Genomic DNA, 27,006 nt, shown 5'->3' on the forward strand with positions numbered 1-27,006 from the left:
CGTCCCTGTGTCACTGCACTTAAGGTGCTGTGTGTCGCAATGTAAAAAGATGATGCCTATGGAGTTTGTCAGACTCCAAAACCAAAAGAAACAGGGCCTCATTCTGAGTGGGGCGGTAAGGGATACCGGGCATCGGTAAGGAGACCGGTGCCGGTAATCCCTTAGCGGGTCCCTCCTTTAACGCCTGGTCTGACCAGGGCGCAAATAACGGGCTTGACATATGCATTGTCAATGGGTATTCCGCAAAGGTCGGACTACACCGGTAAGTCCCCATTGAACTAGAACGGTGCCGGACCCGTTATTGGAGGCAGTCATGACGCAAATAGCACCATGACTACCTCCAATCTCGGGATGAGGCCGACAGAGTTCAAATCAAATAGAGCGTGGGAAAAAGGTCTCACTTTCGCCAGGATAAAAATTAAAAGTCCTAAAGTCCAGCAAAAGAGCTGGGGGTCTCGAAGGTAGAAGGGAATTAACACATTTCTGAGAATTTTCCCTAACACTCACCACATTTGTTTTCCTTATTTTCAAATGCTAAATACATCTGTTTCGTCCGTCAGCATAAAAAGGCTGTGTACCATATATTCATTTTTGTCTTCCCAATCAGCTTTCCTGCACTCCTCTTCCATTCCATCCACGCATGTAATATTGGAAAAAAGGGAAAAATAGCCAAATTTGGACGAGATATCCTGTGTAACAAAAAAGTTACAAGGGATTGAATGGCGACATACCGAAATCTCCACAAAAGGACTCACCATTGCGAGGGAAAACTCTCAGCAGTTAAGGGTTTAATCCTGGGGAAGGGAGAACCGACCGATACCGATATACATAGCTGATGTTTTGAATATAATTGTTATTTTGTTGAACTTAAATTGACCATATGATACCTGTATAATTTATGTTAGATGTATTAGTGTGAGGGACACATTCCTTTGTAGAGTGTTTTCCTTTAGTCTTAGTTTAAGAGGCAGGGATATCCTTGTTAGGGTAGGGAAAGTGAGGCGTTTATCACACCCTTGCTATTTACTAAAATGGCTACTTGTGATACAACTTCAAATCTTTGTCCGTATCACATTTCTCACCCCTCACAATAGATACAAGTATTCGATAGTTTCACTCCCTTTTACCTTCTATCCCTTTTTGAGAGACAGGCATGCAAGTGGGACAGCAGCGTTTTATGCAGCTGCTGTTCCATTTAAAAGAAACTGCAGGACCATGATCATGAATTTTATATCCGCTTTCACCGATTCCAAATTGGTGCAAGAAATGTGACTATTCTCTGTGCATTTCAATCAAAGTAAATTATTTTTGTAGATTTGGGATGTGCTTTGAAAAGCACAGACACTTCCCGCCCCCTTATTTCTGGAAATGTGCAAAGGCAGTGAAATAGTGCATCCGAATGTGTGCATCTCTGTCCGCACATTCAGATTCTATGAGAAAATATGCAGAAGGCCCTTTTTTGGCACTAGTCAAGAGTTGTGCAAGCGCATCTCGTCACATCCACAAAGGTGACCTGCCCAATTCCGGGGGCTGGGTGGCAGTGCAAATGATGCGCCTGCCAGCCCGCTGACATGCATTCATGTCGGAAGCACGCTCCCAAAACTAATGTCTGATGGGCTCCCATAACCTATATGGGCGCTGGGAGGGCATTTCACAAATGCATAAGCACATCACTTGTGTCAAAAAAAGGTTTGAAAACCTGCTCAATCGTGTCTTAAAATCCATCTCTATTTTAAATGTTTTTTTCAGCTAATTGGAGCCTTAGGACCTCATTACACGGTAGGCGGTAAGGGTTTACCGGTACCGGTAAGGGCACTGGTACCGGTAAACCCTTACCGCCTTACTACGAGTTCCCTTTGCGGTACCCGACCTTAACGGCTGGTTTTACCAGCCATTAAAGTAGGGTGCCGCAAAGGGACGTTGGTGCTAATTAGCGCCTTCCCCATTCCTATTATGCACTATGGGGGCAAAAATGGGAATGGGGAAGAGCCTTGGTGAATGGGGAATTACCACCCCCGCTCACCTTGGAGTAGGGTGGTAATTCCACCATCCACCAAGGCGGACACGGTAAAATACCGGCGGCAACCATGGCGCTAATAGAGCTATTAGCTCCATGGCTGCCTCCGTTCCGGGCTCCATTACCGGGTTCCTGCAATGAGGAATTACCGGAATTATTCCGACATAGGAGGACCCGGTAAGTCCTCCTTGCAGGAACCCATCCCCATTCCCATATGAGCCCCCATAAGGCTCAATGGGAATGGGGAGGTAGGTAATAATGGGCAGATTACATCTGGGCCGTTATTGCCTCCCTCTTCCCCTCGCGGGACCTGGAAAGCACGCCTGTTTTTACCAGGCGTGCGATCCAGGGCCCGCAATGGGAAGCTCGTAATCGGCGCTCCCGTAATGAAGGGGGCCGGACCCGTACCGGCCCCCTTCATTATGGGAGCGCAACACTTATAATGAGGCCCAATGACTTACATTAGATGAAGCCGATTTGAGTTGATCCAAGCCACTTTGGACATTTGGTGACTCAGCTGACTTGAGAGTCATGTCTATGGAGGCTGTAATGGCTCGAACCGATAACTTTATCTGCAAAAGTTTGAACCAGCATTCAAGTCTAGCACTTTTAGTCTGACCCATCCCAAGTTCAGGTGAATAGCCTGTGCTAGCACTCAGCAGATAGGCCTCTCCCAGAATTACCTAGTGATATACTCAATAACATTATGGATGAGTTTTCTTCAAGTTTTCTGTTGTGCTCTATGAATTTGACCTGCCACCGCTTGCCCACAGAAACCTATTGGTTATCAGCAGAAAGTCACACTGTTAAGCTACCATGAACAAATCACAGGTACAAAAAAGGTAGGGAAGTAATATGAGGCACACACCCTCCTGATTGGGCTACCGAAAATTACAATGGGCCTCATTACGACCCTGGCGTTAAGGGTTTAACGGCGCCGTAAAAGGTGTCGGCGATGTTAAACCCTTAACGCCTGATTACGAGTTCCCTTTGCAGGACCCGACCTTAACGCCTGCTTTTAGCAGGCCTTAAAGTAGGGACCCGCAAAGGGACCTTGGTGCTAAGTACGGTACCGCAATTTGCGGCACCGTACTTAGCGCCTTCCCCATTTCCATTGAGCCCTATGGGGCAAAAATGGGAATGGGGAAGGGCCCATGGTGAATGGGAAATTACCGCCCCGCCAACCTGGGAATCAGGCGGTAATTCCGCCATTCACCATGGCGGACCCCGGCATGGACCATGGTGCTAATAGCACCATGGTTTAGCGCCGGGGTCGTAATGAGGCCCAATGACTAGTTAGTTCATTTCCCACAGTGAGGACAAATACACTTTGTATAGACATGCATATATATAGAAGTTACCGATTCCTCGTACTTGGGTTTGGAATAGCATGAATTCACCCACATGTGAATAGCAGAAACGCATAAAGGCTATGGGCCTCATTACACGGTAGGCGGAAAAAATCGGAATTTTACGGCATGGCGCCATTAGCGCGTCCGCCCTCGCAAGAGGCCGCTAATAGCGTCCCATCACGAGTACGCGGACACGAGCATAGCGCCATGATGTAAATGACCGTTCCGCCCTGCCGCTAAATACCCCAAAAAGCCCCTTACCGGCGCCCGCAAAACCGCCGATAGCGCCTCTGCCCTCCCGCTACCCGTAAATAGCGGACACCGCCATTACCGCACACCGTTAAAAAGCGGAACCGGAAATTACGTCGTCGCACAGGAACGGGAAAGAGCACAGCGGCCATCTTCAAAAAACACAATCCATTGCCATCCTCTGCATCCAGGACATATATCCAGGCAACTCCGACCAGGAACCATACCGGGTAGCTCGAGGATGCCGAAGGCGCTTAAAAAAACTGCTGATCGCCAGCGCAAAGAAAAGTTCACTAATGAGGAACTAATGATGCTGACCACCACACTTGCTGCAAATGCAGGAGTAGTATTTGTTAACGATATGCGGCGGGAGGCCCTCCTTAAGAAGAAGGCCATCTGGGCCGAAGTCGCGCTAAAAGTCAGTGCGGTGGGCACCACCACCCGGAGTGTCAGGGAATGCCGCAAAAGGTGGGACGACCTCCGGGTGCGTGTGCGCAACATTTTATCTGTGAACCGCAACATGGCAATGGCCACAGGAGGTGGCGCACAATCCCCCTTGAAGATGAAGGAGTCGGAGGAGATATGTGCCTCCACAATAGGAGTCGAGTCGATAGAGGGGGTCGGCGATATGGAGCATGGCATGGCCGTTTCATCGGATGGAGGTGAGTGTATGCACCCAAAAATGCGCAGTGAAGGGTCCCACAATCATGTGTCCATATGAATACCGTGGATCCAGCCACAAACAGACATGCATGCATCATCACATACCCACCAACACAGGGCCAATCATGCATGAGCCAGCCAACATCCCCATTCCATGCCTCCACAATGATGACCCCAAAATGCATCAAACTGCATGACGTATACATCTGCCATAATGCAGGTAGACCCATAGATGATGATTTACCCTTCTTATCACCCCTGCAGGATCACACACGGAAAATGAGGAGCCACGCACGTCAGCACCCACTCCCACACCCATGAAAAAAGCCAGGAGGGATGCCACCGGGGACCACGCAACATCCTCTAGGGGACCCAAGAGTAGTGACCGGGACAAAGGCAGCAGGAGCAGCAGTGCCACGCAGCCAGAGGCCATGCCTGCCGCTGTTGTGGTAACCACGGGAGTGTGTCTCCCATCAATTGAAGGCAGCATGGAGGGAGTACACTCTGCTGCCACCAGCTCTACGGGTGAGGCAGCAGCCACTGGGCCACTTTCCGATGCGGAGGAAGCATCGGTGAATGAGGATCTGAGTCAGAGCCCCATCCCCACACGCCACTTACTCGCATCCCCAATGTTTTCACCAGGTCCGTTCAGCCAAGGCGGATCGCCCGCCCACACACATGATGTGTCATGGAGCCCCCTGGAACCTACGCCTGATGCCAGTGCTATTGATCCAGGCGCATCAGCCATTCCACCGGCAGACAACGAGGAACTTGACCTATCAGCCATCTACCAGAGGCAGACCGAAATGGCTGGTCTGGTAGGTCAACATGTGGCAGAGACAGGGCACCTGAGGGAGGACATTGGTGCATTCGCACGCCAGGCGAGGGAGGCCATGGAGGCATGCACCAACCGCATATGCAATGAGATGGGGCAACTCAGGCAGGCCATGATCCGCATTGCGGAGGCGATTGAGGGCAGATGTCCACTCCCTACCCAGGAGGAAACAGGCCCAGCCTCCTCTGGGAGTTCGCGGCAGACAAGCCCCCTACGCCGCTCTATGCGCAACCTCAGGCGCACACCATCGCAAACGCCCGAAGAAGGAGCCAACAAATAGGGCCAACAAGGAATATCGGCCACATTTGGGGAAGGACATGTTCACGCCTTGGAACTCACGTGGGAGTGTTGTGGGGGGAGGGGGGGGAGGGTGTATTCGGGGGTGTTGTGGGGGGAGGGGGGGAGGGTGTATTCGGGGGTGTTGTGGGGGAGGGAGGGAGGGTGTTTGCACAGTTGGGGTTATGCACTTTCTGTACACGGTATGTTCAAAATACACTCTTCTGCAGTTGAAAAACAGGCATGGTCTCCATCATTGTGTATGTGTGATTTTCTTTGGGAGAGGGCCCTTTGTGGGCCTCAAGACGGCCACAAGGGCAACAATGCACGTCTCTCCATGCATGATATTCCACCTTTGTTCCTGATGCTATTCCTGATTCCGATGCTGACGCGGATCCTGTCCCGCCATGCCATCGCCTCTTGCATGTCCGGGCTGGGCATTTCGACAATACTCATCCACATCCACATCATGCTCATCTGGTGTTTGCATGGTGCCATGGGCACATTCTATCAGATGCACATTTTGTTGTGCCTTACACATACCATGGTCATCTTCGCCTTGATTCCGGGGGTTTGTTGGCTGCCCTTGTGGTGTTTCTGGGTGCCCCGGTGGTGCTTGCTGCGCAGGTCTCGGCCTCCTACTCCTACTCCTACGTCTCTTCGGTGCTGCCTGTTGTTGCTGGTGCTGCACTGCAGTCATGTACGCAGGCCTATGTCATGCTGCTGGTGTTGGGACCATCTTGCTGTGGGAAGGGGTGTGGGAAGGGGTGTGGTGTGCTCTTTAGTGCTGGCTGTCTCCATTGACTCCACCTGTGCTGGTTGTGTCCACCTGGGGCAGATGGGCAGATGGGAACACTGCTCAGGACTCTTAACGTGTGGTTTTCGATGCTGTTATTAGCGCCATGCCGGTACATGCTTTTTGGGTCTTTGGGATGCCGGTATTGCCGTGTACGCATGGGTTGTGATTGCGTGCTATTTGCGCCATGGTGCTGTTTACGGTGTGGGGGTCGCGCGCAAGCGGCCACGCTGCTATTGGTGGCGCCGTACTTTACGGGTCCACTAATAGCGGTGGGTCCGGGTCGTGATCGGCTTGGGAAAATACCGTTACCGGTATTTCGTTACCGGTAACGGTATTCCCTTACCGCCTACCGTGTAATGAGGCCCTATATCCTATGCAGTGTAGGGCAGAGCAAGGGAATGGGGAACAGAGGCAGAGTTCAGTAATCAACCCAAGAGTTCAGGGAAAATGTTCCAAGGCCCAAATCATCCTCCCTGTATTCGACCCAGAGAATTCAATCTGAAATCTGCCGAAAATTGCCATCCATAAAAGTCTACACTGAAATCTTTCCACTCTCTGTAAACTTGGTCCAAACTCCAACTGGGATCCGTCCGATAATGAATAGCAACGTCAGCACAAATGGAAAGGGGAAGGTACTGGACGAATGCTTGGAAAGAAGGGGTGCACGAGCAGACTATGACAATGGAAAGGGGACTGAACCCGGGGCACAAGTCAACCACAGAACCTTAGCAGAGGGTTCTGCAACAACACTTGTTTAAGGAGCAATGCATGTCCCAGAGTCTTCCATGGAAATGTTTGTGCATGTGTTATGTACTTTCAGAGACTCCTAGGATACGAAGTCTCAAGCTCGCAACCTGTTACACCTTACCAAAGAGGCATTTAGTATTCATTCTCTACAGGTTGTATAATCCCTCTCCGTTGTCCATATGGTGTGACCCTCCTAAACTGAAGCAATATTTCTCTTTTTCCTGACAGTCCAGGCACAAATCGTGTTACCAGTGAAACCTTTGAAATGTTTTGTGCAGTCTTGTGCTGGATGGTGTACTGGTCTCTGGTCTCTCTGGTTGCAGAATGTTGAGGAAATAGGGCCGCATGGATGCAGCAGAAACTCAAAGATGCACTCTCTGTGGTGTGGACAATCTTGGACAGATTCTCACAGGAATCCTTCCCAGCCAAAGATCACAGTCACTGGGGACTGTCAATGCCCCCAGTCACTGTTGGCATTGTTGCCTTCTCTGCTCAGCAACTCTGCAAAGATCACAGCCAGTCATCTCAGCGCAGGGAATCACAAAAGCTTGCTGTATTAGATGCATCAATAAAAGAAAGCACTAGACTCACCCTCCCATGGTGGGCTGAAGAAGGTTGGTGTTGAAAGACACTGCCCGAGCTCCACCTTCAGGAGGACGTCTTGTACAGTTTAAAGATCTGGCAGGGTTTCCTCACAATGTGTTGAAGGTTTGTCTTCTTCTTCTGTTCTTTAGGATTGATTTCACATTCACCTTTTCCACTTTCAATGAGGTACGGATGTTAACCCCCTGGTTAAGTAGGGATCTTGGAGGCTGGAGTGCATTGTGATGAATTGGCATCTGGCAAGGGTGTGAAAGCCCTGGATTTTTTGATTTGTATTAAATAATAATATGATGCGGGTGATTACATGTCAGGAAGGGAAACCCGCTGATCAGATTTCCCTTTCATAAAACTCAATGCAGTGGCACAGAGCAGGTTCAGGTCATAGGTGCCCTCTTTTCCACTGCAGTGACAGCCAAGTCTATGCAGGGCAGGGGCTGCATTTAGAAAATGCACCTCTGTTCCAGAAACTGCATAACTGTGAGGAGTATGTCCTGCTGGCCCGTTAAATTGAAAATATAAGCCATGCCCGAGTTAGGGCATGATAGCCAGCATCTCTCACAGTTATCCCAGCCATGTTAAACTAATATTACACATGCGTCAGCCATGTAGGCCTAGTTCAGCTGTGGAAGTGTTGTGTATATTTGTTCCAGACAAGGCTCCCCTGCCATTAGTACGTTTATGTAGCAGCTCGATCCAGAATTGTTAGCATTGTCCATCCTACCATTGGGTTATCCACAATCAACAGGTAAAAAAAGCAACACAAAATTGGACAAAACCCTTACTTCTGAGAAAAGGAATTAGTGCAGTACTTCTAACATGGGCATATGCCAGGCAAAAAAGGGTCAAATGAAGCAGATCTTCCTGAGCAGCACCACACAACAGGCATGAGTTATCAGCAGTTTTACCCGACCACTGGGCCGTGACCACACTAAGAGGTAAACCATTGAATCTTGCTCTGGTTATAACTGACCATTCATAAATGTGGTCAGAGCAGGTCAAGTACAGCTTAAAAGTGGTTGATGAAACAGCTGCCTGGTTCTCGTGCAGTCTTTGAGTGAAGTTGGAGTTGATTTCTAAAATGAGTCACCATCAATGCAGTTAAGACATTATTGGGCTTAAAATGCTGTAGTGCATTTATGTTAAAAAGGCATTTTCTAACATGCTTAAACCAGGGTATGTTAAGAATTGGGTCAAATTTGCACGTGGATTTCTCCAAATTCTTAACCAGTTTAAGACAGTTTGCAACCCTAGGTCGCCTTTGATGAAATTGACCCCAAGCTCTTGGTACACTGCATAATTTGGCATGGAATGTGGGAGACCTAGAATTTTCTTATCTGTAGTGGGGACAGATTCCCAAACCCCCAAAGCGAGACCCCATGAATCAAAACTGAAAGAGTTTATTTTTTTGTATATTTCAAGCATCATATTCAATGGCTGCAACCTGCACCTTCCAGAGAAGCAAATGACGCCACCAGTTGCCCTTTTCATTTTGCTGGTTTGTTTTTTTCCAAGTGGTTAGCACCTGAAGCGAATGCCCAAATAGTCAAACTCCTGGACCATGGGTATGATAGAAGCATTGCATCTAAATGTTGGGGCTTTTATTCTCTTTCCTGGTCTGTGAGAGACAAGAACAGCTCACTTAGTTGCATTGACTTCTAAATCTAGCTTGGTGATAAGGTTGGTAAATTCATTGATAAGTGTCAGAAGAGCCTGGGGCGTTTGTACAATCAAGACTGTGTCGCGTTAGTGCAATCAAGACTGTGTCGTCAGCATATAAGAAAGCTGGGATCTTCTTGTCTCTAATTTTCAGAGCATCTGTCCCAGTTCTGTTAGAGCTCTCTGAAGATCATTAATGTAAAGGGAAAAGAGCAGGGGTGCCAAAATGCACCCTGTCTTACTCCAGTGGCAATAGGGAAATACAAAGTGCAGTGTCCCGCCCCTTCGCTTTTAACACAAGCCTCTTTATCCTTATGAATATTCTTCAGTTCAACTACTAGGGTCCTTGGGGCAATTGCATTGTATTAAGTTAACCCATAACTTGGACCTGTTGACTTTGTCGAAAGCAGTCGACAGATCCATGAATCCTAAATAGATCATTTCTTGCCTAATGAACACGGAATAGGCCATAATTAATTATAAATGTAATGCCTGTTCATATGTCCTAAACCCTGCCTAAAGCCCAATTATATTTTAGAAAGAACATTATTTTGATCCACCCAGTCTTAACTCTTTCCCAGTAAAGCTCTCCCAAAGATTTGTTTTGAGTATTTAGGAGTGAGATTGGCCTATGGACCGCTGGATTGTCCATCTTTCCTTTTTTAAATTGGGTAAATGAGTGCCTGTTTCTACTTATTTGGAAACAGGCACTCAGGATACTTATCCCTTCTTCACCTATGAACAGTTACGCTCACCTGGTATCCACGCGACGCCCCCCAGCCCTGGTTGGATGATTTGCACTCTCAAACCCTCTCCCGGTCCCTTGGTAATGCCTCTGGTTAAAGATGGGTCTGCAATGTAGGAGAGCTGGATTCAATACCAGATTGTCTTTATGTTTTCCCTCCTCCCATGGCCTCAACTTCTTCCTCCCCCTTGGGCCTTCCCCACACCTTAATATTGTGAAAGGTGGATTCTCCGTCCTGCTCCTCGTGGCAGGGGCACGTAGATGTGGGGGCGAGCAGCGACCAAGTTACTTCACCGGTTCCAAACACCCTATGGGAATCCAGGCCTGCTGCGACTCCGTAGGTTTGCTGCTTTACAGTCTTTATATGCAGTTCTTATGTTCCGTTTAGTTCGAATAATAATGTCTTGCTACTTTCCTTTTAGGTATGGAAAGGTATTTTGGTGTTGTCATGCATTTTGAAGATGAGCATGGGCCGGTAGGCGAAAGCGCGGTGTGCGCGATGCTGTCCGGTGAGTAATGCGCGATGCGCGGCACTGTTTCACCTTTATATTGCTAACCTGTGTCTTTTCTCTCCTTGTAGGTTGCGATGTTCCTCGCCGAGCACCGTAATGTTCCAGCAATGATACTGACCAGGACTGACTCCATGAGAGTCTTGGATGAGGTTTTAAGGCCTTTGACCTGGCCCTAACTGGAAGGCTGACTTGCCAGTGAGGGCCAGGGGCAAGGGTCATGACATGAACTAAATGCAACTGTTAAAATTGGAAACCAAAATTCTCTGAGATTTGTATAGACATCAGCAGGGATACCATCTGGACCAGGGAATGGTTGTGCACTTTCTTGCTAATTGTGGCTAGAATTTCCACCACTGATAATGTTAAGCTTCTAGAGTTGGAATGAATCAGGGCAGTCAGCAGCTCAGTTCCAGTCGGATTGGGTGATTTACCATTGTAGGTTTCTGCGACATTTGCAGGGTGCCTCTCCTTATATAAATTCGGAAAATGGGATGCGCAGATAGAATCCTCGACTGAAGTGGCCAGGCCAGCATTAGTTTGTATATATAGGAGACATCTATTAGCACTCTCTCAAAACTTGCGACAGTCATTGGAAATGATGGCAGCAAGCAATGAGTCGCAGGCTTCCTTATAAAAAGCTTTTTTCCTAGTTGTGATGGCATCTTTGTAATGGGCACATGTGTTGTTATCTCTAATCTCGATGATGGAGTTGTTAGGGTGGAGAACAAATCTTTTTGATCCTATGTGCACTCTTCATTGAAACATCCCTTTGTTTTGAAACTAAGGTTATGGCGCTTGTTTGATAAAAAAAGATCTGATGTGTAACTCATCAGTTTGGTGTATGCTTCTACAATTACCTCAGGTGCGTTGTCATCACCTGACCAGAGACAACTAATAGTAGCCTTTTTATAGTTTACAATCTGTTGTATTAAAAGAGTGTCATTAATACCTGACCAGTTTAACCTGACCCTTTGGCTGTCCAATTCCACATGATGTAAGTGTGGTATTATATTCAGATTTTCCCAATTAGCTTGCCATTGAATATTTAGCATAATGGAGTGATGGACACTGCATATATGTTATAGGACAAATACATCCTGTAACCCTGGCCACAGAATTAGTGAAATATAGAAATAATCAATAGCAGAAAAACCCAGATGTCCCTTAAAGTGTATTTACCTGGAATATCATTGGGGTGCAACTAGCTGTTGGGTTGGGTTGAGGAACCACATCAGTTGGAAGTCAATCAATTTCCTCAAGATTGGAGAGACACTCAAATCTGTTGAGGGTGATTGGACTATCACTAAGGGCTATCAGATGCTTTGATGCCAGTGAGGGAAACTGCAGAACTTGGGGCCTAATAGACCCTGTGTGTGGTTCTACTACTCCCAGACATTCGAATTGTCTGCCCGTCAGAAAGTCCATCCTCAAATGTGGTGGATTCCTTTGATGGTTCCTTTGTTAATCCCAATATCAGTGGGTCAAGATGAGATAGTGGAAACATTCTAAGTCTGTTCCTTGCTGTGCAGACTCCCTGAGATTAATTCATAATCTGCCAGGCAAAACATGGGCTAGAAAATAATACCACAATACAATCACCACTTTTAGATTTTTTTGTTGATCCTACCCAGTTGACACGATGAGCCATTAATATTGTTTTAGGGTTGACACACCAACCACCCCTTTTGGTGTTAATCCAACGAGTTGTCTTGTTAATAAGGGACACCATAGATTCAGGCAAGCCTTTGGATAAGGAATCAACTCCCACTATGACACCGGCCAGAGGCGATGCTAAATGCAGACTAGGCAGCTGACTCGTTTGACTGTCCCTCCACTAAGAGTTTGAGTGTGAGGTTGAGGGGACAGACAATATAGCAGTTTGAGTGGGGGCACTGTGCACTTGGACAGGTGCACTCTGTGGTGGCCTCTTTCGTCGTGCACCATCTGACACAGACAGCAAATTTACCTGGGTATCAGGTATCCTTAATTTATCAGGCTTGGACAAGGGTGAAAACTGGTCAATGGTTGCTGAGAGAATAGAATTAGAGTTTGTTACACATGTTGTGTTCAGCATATCAGACAGTGATGAAACATCATTTTTTAGTCCTATTAAGAAGTCATAAATTATCACACAAATTCCATGTTTACCTGTGTTTACTCATTAGAAAGTGTAGCGCACAATGCACAAGTATTGATAGAATCCGCAACTTCTAAAATGAATAGGTCCTTTGAGGCTTCTTCCAATATACAAATCCAGGTTAACTGTCCTTAGAAATCGCAAGATGAGCCAGAGACTTTTCCTGGCCCATCACTGCTATCGAGGTGGTGTCTGAGTCCCAGACATATCAGGATTCGGTGGGTGAGGTGGACCCATAATTGGAAGGTGATACAATGGGTTCCCAAGAGGGCTCAAAATAGTAGCTCCATCATGTTGATCAGCACCCTTGGTGCTCCCAACTTCTATAGCTGCCCTCTCAGTATGGCAGGACACAAGTAGGGTCTCAGAAAGGCCTAGTTCAGCCTGGGGGATCTTTTTCTCCAACTTGCCAGAAGCATCAAAGAGAGTCCAATGATTGTTGGTTGTGGGCAGGATTATTGCAGTGCTGTTTTGTTTTCTTTCCCCTACAGTTCCCTCCTGCATGGATGTTCCATTCCTTTTTGCCATTTTTTACCATAATCTGCCAAGAACAGATTACAGTAGCTCAAAGGCTTACAAAGCCTGCACTCACTACCTTTAACTCTCCCACATGAAGTCTTGGGTTTATGGTTCCAGCTTAAATATAGTGGGTAAAGGAAACAGTCCACAAACCACTGCATAGTAGAGTAGCTCAAAGGGTTTATAGTTATAGTTTCGACAGTCATAGTTTCAAATGCCAATAGTTCCGACACCAAAGTGCCTAAAAAAACACTTCTTTTACAATACGAAATAAAAAAACTTTAATATAAAAAAAAGCGAAACTTTTTTTTCTGCACTTTTGTGTCGAAACTTTTGGCATTCGAAACTATTGTTTTGAAACTTTGACTGGACACCGCTCAAAGGCCAGAGCCAGCAGTCACTATCTCCAGTCAAAGGACCGCAGGAAATCATCTGTGTGATTGCAGATGCAGTGCAAGGGATCAATCCATCTACTAGACAAAAGAAGGGCAGCAAGGGAGGTTGGAGGGCAAGAGATTGCTGGCAAAAAGGCACAGGTGCCAAGGTCAGAAAAATAGTGATGAACTGTCACCTTTAAGTCTCTTAGCCTTTAGGCCTTTATCATTCTTTAAGAAAGTGAAGGGGATTGGGGGGATTGAGAATCTCTGCAACGGTTTACCAATGTAGGCAGGATCCAACTCCATGGACTAGAATCAGTGGGAATTTAGGCAGGATCCAACTACATGGACTGGAATCAGTGGTCATTTAGGTGGGATTCAACTGCATCACTCGATGTACTCAGTTAAGGCATTGTTTGCCATCATAAAGCCAAGGTTGTCAAGCAATTGGTTTTCTTCCTTTATATCATCTTTAAGAGGAGAACTCAGACTTACCTGGGCTCGGAAATGTTGTACGATAATGCAAGAGCGGTCTCATCTGGGAAGCTCAGGCACTGAGCGATGTTGTTCCTGGGGTAGTAATACAGGAATCCAAGGCACATCTCTTCCATTGTACTGAGGCCGCTCTGGGGCAAGAGACAACATGTTACAGCGTATTAGTTACATGCAGCCTATGAATGCATTACCACTGTTTGAGTAATTTAGACATTGGCAACATGTATACTGGCGGTCACGTAACTACAAGTGACTGTAGATCCTTGGAAAAATAAGAGACTCTTTATTGCAGCAATATGAGTTTACCATGTGTTACACCAATACACAACTAATTAAAATAGTACAAAACAAGTTGCTGGGCCCAGTTTTTAGGAGGAACATGGAACATGCATAGACCACAAGGGAACTTCTCATAGATGCTGCTAGTTGCTTCTACAAGGGTGCCACCATCGCTGCTGCCTTAAAGAGAGGTTTCACCCATCACAGTAACTTTTCACAGGCATGATGTACAGTATCAAATTTAAGACAGCAAGCCATGCCAGAATACACTTTCCCTAGCTGATCTTGAGTAGTGTGTTCCTTGGCTAAAAAAACAATTGTACTGTTGTTACAAAGATTCCTCTCTGTCCATGTGTTATGGTGTCAATGCGACCAGTGGACAACTAGGTAACAGCGTAACTCTCAAGTCCACCTAGCTTTCCAAGTAGTAAATGTGTTTAGACAGCCAAGGCGAAACTCTCACGAGAGCAAGTTGTTAAAATGTACAGTGTGCATAACTTTTAATAAGGAAGGTCCCCCACAATATTACTAAAAATGTGCCTTCATCACTTGCTGTGCAGGAAAAATGAAATTCATAATAATAGGTTGGTTTTAAAAATGTATAGCTCATGTTCCTCGATTGTTGCGATCATGTTGGGGTGATCAGGAAAGTTCAGGGTCAACCCAGTTCTCAGGGCACGGCAGCTGCCTCAGTTAGGAATTCTCAACATCAGTGTTTATTCTAAAGGGAATGAACCTCTTCCATAGAAGTCAACGCACCATTGTAAAGACTTCAGCATACACTCGCTATTAGGAAAGCAACCACAAACTACCAACACATGTGTAGGGAGTTTGAGAATTCAAAAGTCACTTCCAGCAGAGAGAGTCTCCAGTTAAGGAACAACTATTTCAGTGACAAAAAGGAAGGTTCCCCCACAGGAAGGCAGCCTTTAAATTTGCTGGGTCAGAGGCAATGCTGATCTGATGCTGAAGTACGGGGAAGCTCTCTGACAGCTGTCGTCACAGGTCCAGTAGCCAGGGTGGGCTGACTGTGGGCCAGGGATGCAGACTGGGTTTGTCTGCGATTCCCCAGAGACCCAGAGCTCTAAAATGAATGTGTTGTTTTTTGCACATTGTATTTTGTAACAGTAGGTCATTATCACTAATTCTTTCTTTTACACAGTCATCTGGTGTTTTCACCTCTTCGTGTTATTCCACAAAGGTCAAGCAGTAAGCTTTGTCTTGGAGCAGAGGGTTGGTAAATGCTTGTTAACCCAGCTTTTCCTGCTGGTTCAAGGAGAGGGAACTCCACTCGGGTTCCAACACAGCTGTGTTGTGTTATGATTGCCGGGGATTGACTCATCAACCATCTGAACAGTAAAGTCCAGAAGCTGCGCCACTATCCTGCCTCCCAAGGCAAATTCCGCTCTCACCAGCACCCCCAACCGTGACATACCTCTCCCAACCCCCATCATCTCTCTGCACCATCCCCTCACTTACCTGCATCCATGGCCATATTGTATCGCCTGCTGTCCTGCCCTTCTCCTGCATCATGGAAATGGAGAAGGAACTTCATGTACTTCACTTCTCCCTTGTCCATGGTGGCCATCATGTTTTGTAAGTTCGTTTTGAGTAAAAAATAGGCAACCAAACAGATTCTCAACTTTAAAAAAAAATAAAAACCCGGGCCATGACAGTAATGCCATGACAGGTGTCAAATATATCCGTGAGTATATTGCAGTGTACTTTAGTAAGCTATACAATTCTACAATGTTTTTGGATAAATATTCTGAGGAACCCAAGGGCATCCACACTTCTTTCCCCCCCCCCCCGATATCCTCTTCTTGGGTGGCCAGGGAAAGACCATTGCTTTTGGATCCCGACCCTGGGGGTGGATATGTGAGGGAGGATCACCTGGGAGGTGGAGACTTGGGAAGTGGGGAGAGGATGTCTTTAGGTGAGACATGTTATCCCCCATTTCCCTTTTCCAATGAACCCTCTATCACACAAGACTTCATAGACTTTTGTCAGCCCTTTTACTGGGACTCTGCTAATGTATCCCCTAAATTGCATCAGTTTGATACTGGAATGAAAAAGAGGAAAACTAGACCAAAACATCCTCATTTCATGAAATGAGCAATCATCAACTCCAACCAAGTACTGGCACGAGGAGAAGGACAACAAGAGCCCCACAGGACTGCTACTTTGCTGGTGAGCGGTCTAGTCTTTTCTGTAACAGAAATGGAGGTGGGAGCTTTAAAATTGGAAAGCCTGACATTAATGGAGTTGTCGGCTGTAGCAGGAACAGCTGTGGAACGGTCAGCTGTGGAAGCATGGGCAGCTGCATGCCAGAAGACCTCTCCTGTGTGGCAGGAGGAGTGTTGGAGACCAGGTAAGCAGTACAGAGTGTATGCAGCAGGAAACGGCAGTGAAAGAAACTGGAATCCGGTGGCAAGCGATGAGAAGGGGGCCGGCCGGACCCAAGTAAGCGGTCCTAAGTATCCTGCTTCACTGTGGAAACCACCTGGAGAAGACAAGAGCGACCGCACTGAGAACTAGGAAATCGTGTTGGCAGAAGGACTCGCAGCGAGCTGTAAGACTGACCAGTGGATGAAACTAGAGCGAGGAGGATCACTGGGCTGGCAGGCGCTGGCGCTGAATGAGGTTAAGGTGTGTTTTTAATACCGAACGACTTGAAAGCAAGTTAAAGTGTATTTTGAATACTGTACAAATTAAAAGCAAGTTGAAGCACAATTTGTATACCAAACTAATTAAAAACAAGTTAAAGCGCATTTTGAATACCAAACGAATTGAAAGCAAGATGAAGCTCATTTTGAATATCGAACAAATGGAAAAGAAGTTGGAAATACTTGGGCATATCAAAAGGATTGGAAGAAAGAATTGTGAACCTTACTGAAAGAAAAGTTTTGAGTCACATGAATATAATGAACTGCATTAACTGAAACAAGTGCTAGCAAAGCCAAGAGAGAACCAGGAGTTGAATGCAGAGCATGAGAAAACCAACATTAGGTTACAGCAAAGAGAGTACAAAGAACTGTATAAACAAGATTGACAAGAGCCAAGGAAATGCCAGGAGGTGTAACAAATACAAGGTGGATAACCTAGCAACAGTAGAGTGTCAGGAGAGTGTGACACACATGACAGAGGCAAACCTCACTGCTGAGAAGCAGTGGACAGGTGTCAAAGGACAAGCAGTGAAGGAAGGGTACCGTTTGCGTGCTGTGTGATGAGTGGACCGCATGGTCTGACAACTGTACCTAGACCGGGCACCCCTGAATGAAAAGCCTCTAAAGCCACCTACAAAGAAGCCTGTGTTGTGCAAAAATGTTGTTCTAATATTTAAGCCAAGTGTTGTTTTGGAAACTGGAAGTTTTGAACTTTGGGAAAGAAACTCCCTTTGTTGTTTCTGTTTTGAAACCTGGAAGATTTTAACTTGGGGAAGGGAACCCTTGCATTTGATGAACTATCTTGAGCTTGGGGAAACGATCCAATGCATTTGATGAACTACCTTGAGCTTGGGGAAAGGATCCCATGTATTTGATGAACAATCTTGAGCTTGGGAAAGGGATCCCATGCATTTGATGAACTATCTTGAGCTTGGGAAAGGGATCCATGCATTTGATGAACTATCATGAACTTGGGAAAGGGATCTCATGCATTTGATGAACAATCTTGAGCTTGGGAAAGGGATCCCATGCATTTGATGAACTATCTTGAGCTTGGGAAAGGGATCCATGCATTTGATGAACTATCTTGAACTTGGGAAAGGGATCTCATGCATTTGATGAACTATCTTGAGCTTGGGAAAGGGATCCATGCATTTGATGAACTATCTTGAACTTGGGAAAGGGATCTCATGCATTTGATGAACTATCTTGAGCTTGGGAAAGGGATCCATGCATTTGATGAACTATCTTAAACTTGGGGAAGGGGAGATGAGTGCAAGCCAGAGAGCTAGACGAAGCTATGGACTTTAATTTGAACACTATTCCTTGTTGATGCTGACATCCCTACACATTGTAGGCAGTTAGTTGTGAGGACACATATAGATTTTGGACAGAGACAGATGTTTTAAGTTTGGACTTCCTGACATAGACTATCCTTAGTTTTCTTTAGATAGTGAAATCCCACCTTAGCAAAGGATACGTTGGGCATTCATCCACCCTGGCTTTTTTTAATCATAAGTTTTATTGAGTCATTCACAAGAACAGTTTCATCATCACAGTTATGACACTTATACAGTCTAAGATTACAAGAAAATGTACAACTCTCAGTAACAAATTACACCCGGCTCTCGCTTTCGCCTAACTTTACGTTGTGTTGTACACAACTGTTTTCAAACTAATTTGACCATTTTAATCATAACACTCTATCCACAGTCGCTTATCCATTAATGATTCTAGATAAATAAAGAATAAGAAGGAAAAACAATAAAAATATATAGACAAATCAATTCAAAACAAAACAGTCTGTGTGGAAATTCCATACATTATTGGCACATATTTGGAAGGGAATGACTTATGATTTTGGTCCCTAGTGAAGGTGCAAACAAGGCAGGCAGTTTCTCTCTCTACAGTTGTGAAAAGGAATACATCTCGTGGGGTTTGTGATGGGTACTAAGATTGTCAGATGCATATACAAACATAATTAGTGGGGCTCAATCCGACTTAAACTATGTTATTGTTCCCCTCATTGCAGCATCAATTTTGGACATAGCTGCCACATACCATACTTTGTCCCACCATTCCTTAATGCCTAGTGTGTTACTAATCTGGAGCTTCTGGCTCTTCGTTTCCCAAAAGTAAAACCAACGGATCCATTTGTAGGTCAAACCCACACATGTCTTTGATCTGGGCGATTACTACTCGGCAAAATGTTTGCACTTGGGGGCATTGCCACCACATGTTGAAGAATGAGCCCAAAGGTGCGTTACACCGCCAACAATTAGATGGGAGGGTCAGGGTGATTTTGGCCCTCATTAGGACCCAGGCGTTAAGGGGTTTACGGCGCCGTAAACGGCGCCGACCCTTAACGCCTGATTCCAAGGTCCCTTTGCGGGATGGTGATTTTAACACCTGCTTTTTGCAGGCGTTAAAACCCATGCCGCAAAGGGACCTTGGTGCTAATTACGCCACCGTAATTTACGGTGGCGTAATTAGCGCCTTTCCCCATTCCCATTATGCCCTATGGGGCAAAAATGGGAATGGTAAAATGGGAAATGGGGATTTACCGCCCCACTCACCTTGGAATGGGGCGGTAAATCCGCCAACCACCATGGCGTAAACGTAGTTTACGCCATGGTGGTAAGGGTACGACCCAGGCGGTAACTTACTGCCTAGGTCGTAATAAGGCCCTTTGTGTATACACTCAGGGGTGAGGTACCATCAGAATATTAGTTTAAAGCTATTTTCATTGAGATTAACCTTTTGAGATGTCTTATTAGCCCTTGTCCATATGTTGAACCATGTAAGATCATCTATCGGGCCTTCCCATATCTGCCTCCCCACTGGCCATATATGTGTGTGGGGGTTTAAATCTGATCTTATTGAGCATCTTGTATAGAGTTGCTAGTTTAGCCCTGGGGGTTTCACCAAAAAACAAATCCTCAAATGTGGTTGTCTCACGTTACCCCAGTGGTGCTACCCGCAGTTGGATGGCTCAGTTGTGTAGCTGCAAATGCACATACCTATCCTTCTCCACCACCGTAAGCCTGTCTGCACTCCCCAAATGTGAGAGGGTGATTGTCTTTAAATAACTGGCCCAGCATGTGTAAACCTCCTTCTCTCTATCGGATAAATCTCCCCTTGTCTATCCCCGGGGGGAAATCCCTATTACCCCACCCATAGTCCTGTCTTAAGCGAGGGATATGGAGTCACCTTATATTTGCACTCCGCTCTGCCCCAGTATTCCAATGTGGCCCTAGACGTCAGAAGACCCTGAACCCCGATCCTACGAATTATGGGGGAGGCCCAGCATACCTCATGTAGCAGGGACCCTGAAACTTCTTGCTCAATGTTCAACCAATGTTTAGTTACTTATATTCGAGAGCCCTCATAGCTCTCCAAAACTGGAGCCAGCTGAGCCGCGTATGAATAACTTTCAATATCTGGTACTGCTAGACCCCTGCTATTTTAGGCACCATCAATGTATGCCTGGCTACTCCGGGGACCATTTAAAATTAAATATCTGTGATTTCAGCTCCTTCAAGGGCATCTTTGGTATCCAGATTGGCAACGCCTGGAAGATATACAGCAAGCGCGGCAATAGTGTAATCTTAACTGCTTCATTTTTCCAAACCAGGATATTTACTAACCCCCCCATCTTATCAAATCTTGATCGATTCTACTGAGCAATGGGATAATATGTGCTGTGTAAAGGTCTCCATATTTTGCTGTTAGGTTCCCGCTATGTATTTAAAAGTTTGTGGGGCCCATGAGAAGGGAAGATCTCCCTTTAGCTGTGCTACCGTATCTGGCAGCTCCATAATGTTAAGTATAGTTAACTTTGTCAGATTGATTTTAAAGCCTGAGACCTTGCAGAATCGTTCCAATAGCATAATAATGTGCAATATTGTGGTTCTGGAGTTCAGCGTGTAGAAGGGGAGGTCATCTGCATACAATGCTATCTTCTGATGGTAGCCTGCTATTTCAAACCCTTTAATGTCTGCAGATGAGCGTACCAAACAAGCCAAAGGTTCCATAGATAGGGTGAACAACAATGGGGACAACGTGCACCCCTGGAAAGTTCCTCTTGGGAAGTGCACTGGGCTGGAGAGAATACCGTTTACTCAAAATTTTGTAGGCGGCAATACAAAGTTAGCCAGTAGCAGTCTGTGAAAACACTGGCCTAACCCAAAACCCTCTAAAACTTTTAATAAATAGGACCAATCAACGCAATCAAATGCTTTCTCCGCATCAATTGAGAGTAAGGCTATTGCGCGCTTGTGTTTGTGTTCCCAGGCTGAAATGTCTATTGTTCGCTGGATGTTATCGTGTGCTTGGCGCCCTTGCGTGAACCCTGTTTGATCAGGCAACACCAGTTCTGGCAAAATCTGGGCTAGTCTTGTGGCCAACACTTTAGAATATATTCGGGACTCGCAATTGAAGACTGCGATGGGCTGGAAAGATGAGCATAGGGTAGGGTCCTTGCCAGGTTTAGCAAGTAGAGTTAGATTTTATTCCCCCATAGTAGGTGTAATTGTACCTGTTTCTGCAAAGGAATTAAACAAGGTTGCCATAAGGGGAGGGGGGGTGAATGCTGAGAATGTTTAAAAAAAAGGTGACTGTAAAGCTGTCTGGACCCGGCGCTTTATTCTCCGGGACTGTGCGGATAGCACATGCAAATTCTTCTGTCGTAATCGGTGCATCTAGAGCTTGCCTCTGCTCATCTGTGATCTGGGGGAGCTGAGCCTCTCCAATGAAGGCTTCTTGTTGGGGGCTCGCGGAGGGGTCTGCAACAAAACATTCCGAATAGTAGTGCGACAGGATCCATATTTTCTCTGATTCATCAGTATGTAACTGACCTCTATTGTATTGTAGGGCACCTATTACCATACTATTCCATTGTGCTTGGAGTTAGTCATTTATGTGAAATGTCCCCTGCCCATAATGCCTTCATCTCCGCTCTGGCTACTCAGAGTTGCTGATATGTTTTCCTGGCCTTATCCCGTTTCTACTGGGATTCCCATTTGGTGACCCTCTCCTCAAATGTCTCCCTCTGGGCGGATAACAGATTTTTACGGGCTGTAGCTATACTAATCAGTTCTCCCCTTACTGTGGGCTTGAGGGGCTCCCACCCCCCAATATGGACACCTCCCCTGTCAGGTTTTCTTGAAAAAGACTGTGTGATCCGTTTTGTAATGTCAGAGCATATGGCTAAATCAGTGAGTAGTGAATTATTCAGTCTCCATCCCATGAACTTCCTACCCCGCAGGCCATAACCTTCTAAGAGCAATGTATGGGAGAATGGTCTGATACTAATGCCACTTCTATGGTGGCTGCAGAGATACCTGGTAATAGGGATTGAGACACCAGGAAATAATCAATTCTGGAATAGGTGCGGTAACAATGCGAAAAATGAGAATAGTCTCGGCCTTGAGGGTGGAGATTCCATCAAGCATCAACCAGGTAAGGTCAGCTATTGCCCTCTTGAGGGGGATCACCTTCGCCGACTCAGCAGAGGACTCTGGGCCAGATCTATCTATCAATACCACCATCCAATACCAAGTTAAAATCTCCCCACATCACCAGTTCTGCTTGCTGAAATTGTGCTATTTGAGCGAATAACGATGTGTAGAACTGTGCGTGTTGTTGATTAGGACCATATTCCGACACTACTGTAAGGTCTTTGCCCGCTATGCGCAATACAACCCCTATATATCTCCCCTTTCACACGCTCAAATTTTAGGGATTTCACTATTAGGATAGCCACACCAGCTTTCTTAGTAGCTGAGGAGACGAAATACTGATGCAAGAACCAGCGTGATCTCATTAGAATCTCATCTCGGTTCAGCAAGTGAGTCTCTTGAAGAAGGGCAATGTCCGTTTTGAGCTCTATTAATTTCGAGAGGACTCATTTCCTCTTCCTCGGTGAGTTAAGCCCCTGGACATTTATGGACACCATTTTCACATCAGCCGTGACCTATAGTCATACAATACATGCCGGACGATCTATTCCGATACATAGAAGCTGTTTGCGCATATAGGACCAATTTACACCCATGACATTTTGACACACGCTCATCTTCCTAGGATATTTACCATATTCCAGCTCTCAATTAAGCAATCCTTCCTATACCATTTCTGAACGTATGGCCACACAGTAAAAATAAAAAAGGAATGAAAAAAACGAAAGAAAATCAAAACTAAAGCAACCCCATGCATGGTCAACAACAAGCGCTCTGCTTGAATAAGGGCACGTATTCCTATTACCCTTTTAAATATGAACGATTGCAAAAAACTTACCAGGACCCACAAAGTCACAGTGCCACTCGTAAAGGAGCAACATTCAATGAAATCGCCTAGTCTGTCATTCAATCCGGTGCTTCTTCGTCTTTGCTCCTCTCTCTTTTATCCATTGACGGTCTCCTACGGTTGTGGCATTTCCTCTTCCCCGATTTTGATCTTGTCCATGGAGGTGCTGATGCTTCTGATGCCTGCTCATCTGGCACATGTCATATGATAAAATATGGCATTTATAACGTGCCTATACACAAGTGTTTCAAGTTAAACGTATCTCCGCTTCAGGAATCTTCAGGGTTTCCACCGCTGCCTTGAACGAAGCAAATTGGTGCTGGGACCCATCTATTAGGAACATGATTCGGAACGGGTAGCCCCATTTGTAACAGATTCCCTTTTCAGAGAGCCATGTGGTCAATGGCTTCATTTGTCTGCGGCGTTGTATTGTCCCCTGGGAGAGGTCATGGAACAGTTGTATTGCCGATCCTCAAAATAGTATATCGCCCATAATAATTTGTTTTGCAATGAACGGAAGATGGCGGACGGACAGGCACCCTTCCCCAGCTAAGCAGTGATGGACTAGGCTCGTACAAGCTTATATTACCTAGGCGACGGAGCGAAGCGTTCCTGACACTCGCCACGTATTGCCGAAAGGCTGGTTGCTCAGGTAGGTTGGTTGGAATAATGTTCTGTTTGCGAATCATACAATCTAACATCTGTTCACTGATTAGTTTAGGTAATCTTGTATTGATGTTGCTAGTGTTGGTATGAGGCACTTAACTGATTAGGGTGTTTTGTGTCTTTCTTCTCACCCCTGGCATTTACCTCTATGCACACTAAAATGTTCATGCGGAATCTGGTTCGAACGATTTTGGGCATTGACAATTTGGCCCAACAGACAATTGTTTCACCGTAACTACGAAGATATATAGATACCAGTAGTGCATTTACACACCCACCTTTAATTCAAATAGGTAAGTGGTTTCTGACTTACATGGCCAGAGCAGTCAAGGAAGATATAAATTGATCAGTACTTTTGCTACTTGTTTCCCTTTTGTGTGTAGGGATGCAATTGGGAGAAACACAATGTATTATCAGCTTGTGTCAGGATTCGTCCGTGGCGATTATGGACGAGGTGGCGCCGCCATTGATAGGGCCATCATGCTGATACAGACGTCTGTATCAGCGTTCTTGTTTATTTTCAAGATGGCCGCCACGGTATGTAAACATTCTCTGCCGAAGGCTTCGAGCATTGCAACCATTCTGCTGACGGTACGCTCGCTTGTGTGTTTCTTCTCTTTGCATTCCCTTCTGCTTGCTTACTGCTGATGCTTGTTTCCTCCATCTTTTTTGCTAACCGCTATTGCCTTCTGCGCTTTTCCATTAATTTCCTTCTTTCAACTGGCTCCCTCCATGGTGTAAGGTGGATTGTTACATCAGTGGACATTCCGCTCCTGTTACTACGATCCTCTTGGCAATCGCATCCACTGACACAGACTTCTGCGACTACAGGGTTTTTTGCCGCAAGGCTTTTTCCCTGATATATAAGGGGTTTGCTCCCGCGAGTGCCTCTTTTCCTCTGCGTTACATTCACTGAGGCAGCGTGGCTTCCGGGGGAGTCCGCCCATACCTTCATGATCGAAAGGGAAAGAATAAGAGAACTGGCGGGAAAGGAAGGACGAAGGACCTGGAGGAGCTCTCTGACGACCCTTTAACAGACCCAGGTGAGGAGGGGTTACCGGAAGGGGATTTAAGTCTTATCGATAACAGTTTGCAACGCCCAAGAACCCCTATGGCGTCACTAGAGCAATATCAGGAGCTAGTACCGTCCATTTAAGGAATAACTGTTAAGACGGATTTCTGAACTCTGTCCTGGTGGCGCAGAAGTTCAGAAGGCCAACCTAATTACTTGGAACAGGGTAACCTCTGGACAAGCCAGACCAATCAAGGTAGCGATCGCGGCGGTCAAGACTAGGTCTCAAGAGGGGTGAGGGTGACTGAAAGCCCGCAATGAGCACACAAAGCAAGAGCGCTGACAAACTACTCCAAACAGTTGTTATATCAAAAATAGATACACATTTATTTTAAGGCCTTTAAAATAATGACCGTAGCGAGAAAATCACAATATCACAATATTAAACCAACACATACCATATCAACACAATATATATACAAATACATAGTCGCAAGCGTTTAAAGCACGAAATATGTAGTCCACCTGAAAGGAAAGGAAAACAGGCAGTGCGATAACGCTTTAGACTCAGTTCGCCTTCAGAGGCACCTAACTAGATGGAAGTCCGAGCCCTGCGAAGAGTGGAGCCTTGTGCTCAAAGTACCTGCCACGCCGGTGCCAACGGGCAAAAGGGGAAGCTCTTCGGAGGAAGTCAGGCAGTTCGGGTTAGTGCACAGCAGAAGGAGAACAGGTTCCGCAACTCAAGCGCAGCCTCCACAGCGGGCAGAAGCAGAGCGCGAGCGCGGCAAAAGGGTGCTGTTTTTACACAGCAGGGAAAAGCAATGGGATACTGCAGGAGGGCGACCAGATCCTAGATATACTACTCACCGGTCCCCGAAGCAAGCAGACCCAGGCTTCTCCACGATAGTTTCAGCAGCTGGCAGGTTCAGAAGAGCAGGAGACGCTTTGTAGTCGTGTAGAGCAAAAAGACGTCCCAATCGACGAAACCAGCACAGTTTTGTTGCCGCACAGGACAACGGAGCGGCCGTGTGTATTCGAGCCAAATGAACCCTCCTCCCTTCAGACCTGGGGACGCCAAGCGTACGAAGCGTGGGAGAGGGACAAGGACTCGCAATACAACACAACCTGGCGGCGGTTGCAGAGCCAAACTCCTTGGTAAGCTGGTCAGTCAACTGGATGGCCCAGAGACGCTTCCGAAGGCTTACTTGGCAGGAGATGGTTGAAGATGCCGGGAATAGCTGTTCCTGCTATTCCAAAGGTCGAAGCACCAGTACAGGCCTTCTGGTTCGATCAAAGGAGGACAGGGGCTCTCCGGACGACAGCAGTGCAAAGGAGGATTCCTTCAGCGGGTCACCAGCGATTCCTCGGTCCAGCCTCGTAGTTGCAGGATACTTGGCTCCTGTATTCCTTCGTTCGTGAGAACTCAGGAGATCGACATGGTAGTGGTGTTTCCAGCCCCCTCTTATCCACGGTTCCCTTCGCGCCAAAACGGAGGGGAGCCAATGGGAGATCTGCTCATCAAAACACATACCATACGTGGACCAATCACGGACCACGGTGGTCCCAGGCATTCACACCACCCTAGACTCTCTGGCACCCAGGATGTGTATTGGGACCAGACATCCCAGCCCACACCCTGGAGGCACACAAACGACATGTAGAAGCCCGCGAAAGCAACCACGTTTCGCGGGAAAGTACATGCCCAAATAAGGAAGGCCCCGGGTCGCCGGACCTGGGGAAGGTGAAGGGAGCAAGACGGTCAGTGGACAAGACAAAGGAGCCTCGCGGCCTGGCCATTTTGGGAGCCAGGCCACCATTTTGGGTTCAGTGCAAAAACGTGCTCAGAACGCCAAAAGGAGCTCAAAATAAACAATACGATCGCTGCCACCATTCGAGTCCCTGAATGACTTGCACCGATCAAATACATTCCTAAAAGAGTATCTAGGGCCTGTAGAAGGCTAGAGACCCAAGAGAGCTGTAACTTAGCTTACAGTGCCCTCTTGTGTCGTGTTGCACTAAAGCTGCGACACGATAAAAGAAACTACGGGAAACCACGTTCCCCGGTACTGACTGTCTTAAGGGCATGTCAGTTTCC

At 46.4% G+C, this 27,006-nt stretch overlaps 1 protein-coding gene across 3 annotated transcripts in view; it reads right to left on the minus strand.

Moving 5' to 3' along the window:
* Nucleotides 1-27,006, minus strand: part of LOC138580127 (putative DBH-like monooxygenase protein 2) — a 548,912-nt gene that overhangs the window by 266,356 nt on the left and 255,550 nt on the right. For all 3 annotated transcript variants that reach the window (XM_069650422.1, XM_069650425.1, XM_069650423.1), the window contains exon 11: nt 13,983-14,113. In XM_069650422.1, the coding sequence (XP_069506523.1) occupies nt 13,983-14,113 (131 nt within the window). The remainder of the gene's footprint in view (nt 1-13,982; nt 14,114-27,006) is intronic.

This window comes from Ambystoma mexicanum, chromosome 3p, assembly GCF_040938575.1.
Source record: "Ambystoma mexicanum isolate Mex_15411 chromosome 3p, UKY_AmexF1_1, whole genome shotgun sequence".
In the NCBI taxonomy this organism is placed as follows: domain Eukaryota; kingdom Metazoa; phylum Chordata; class Amphibia; order Caudata; family Ambystomatidae; genus Ambystoma; species Ambystoma mexicanum.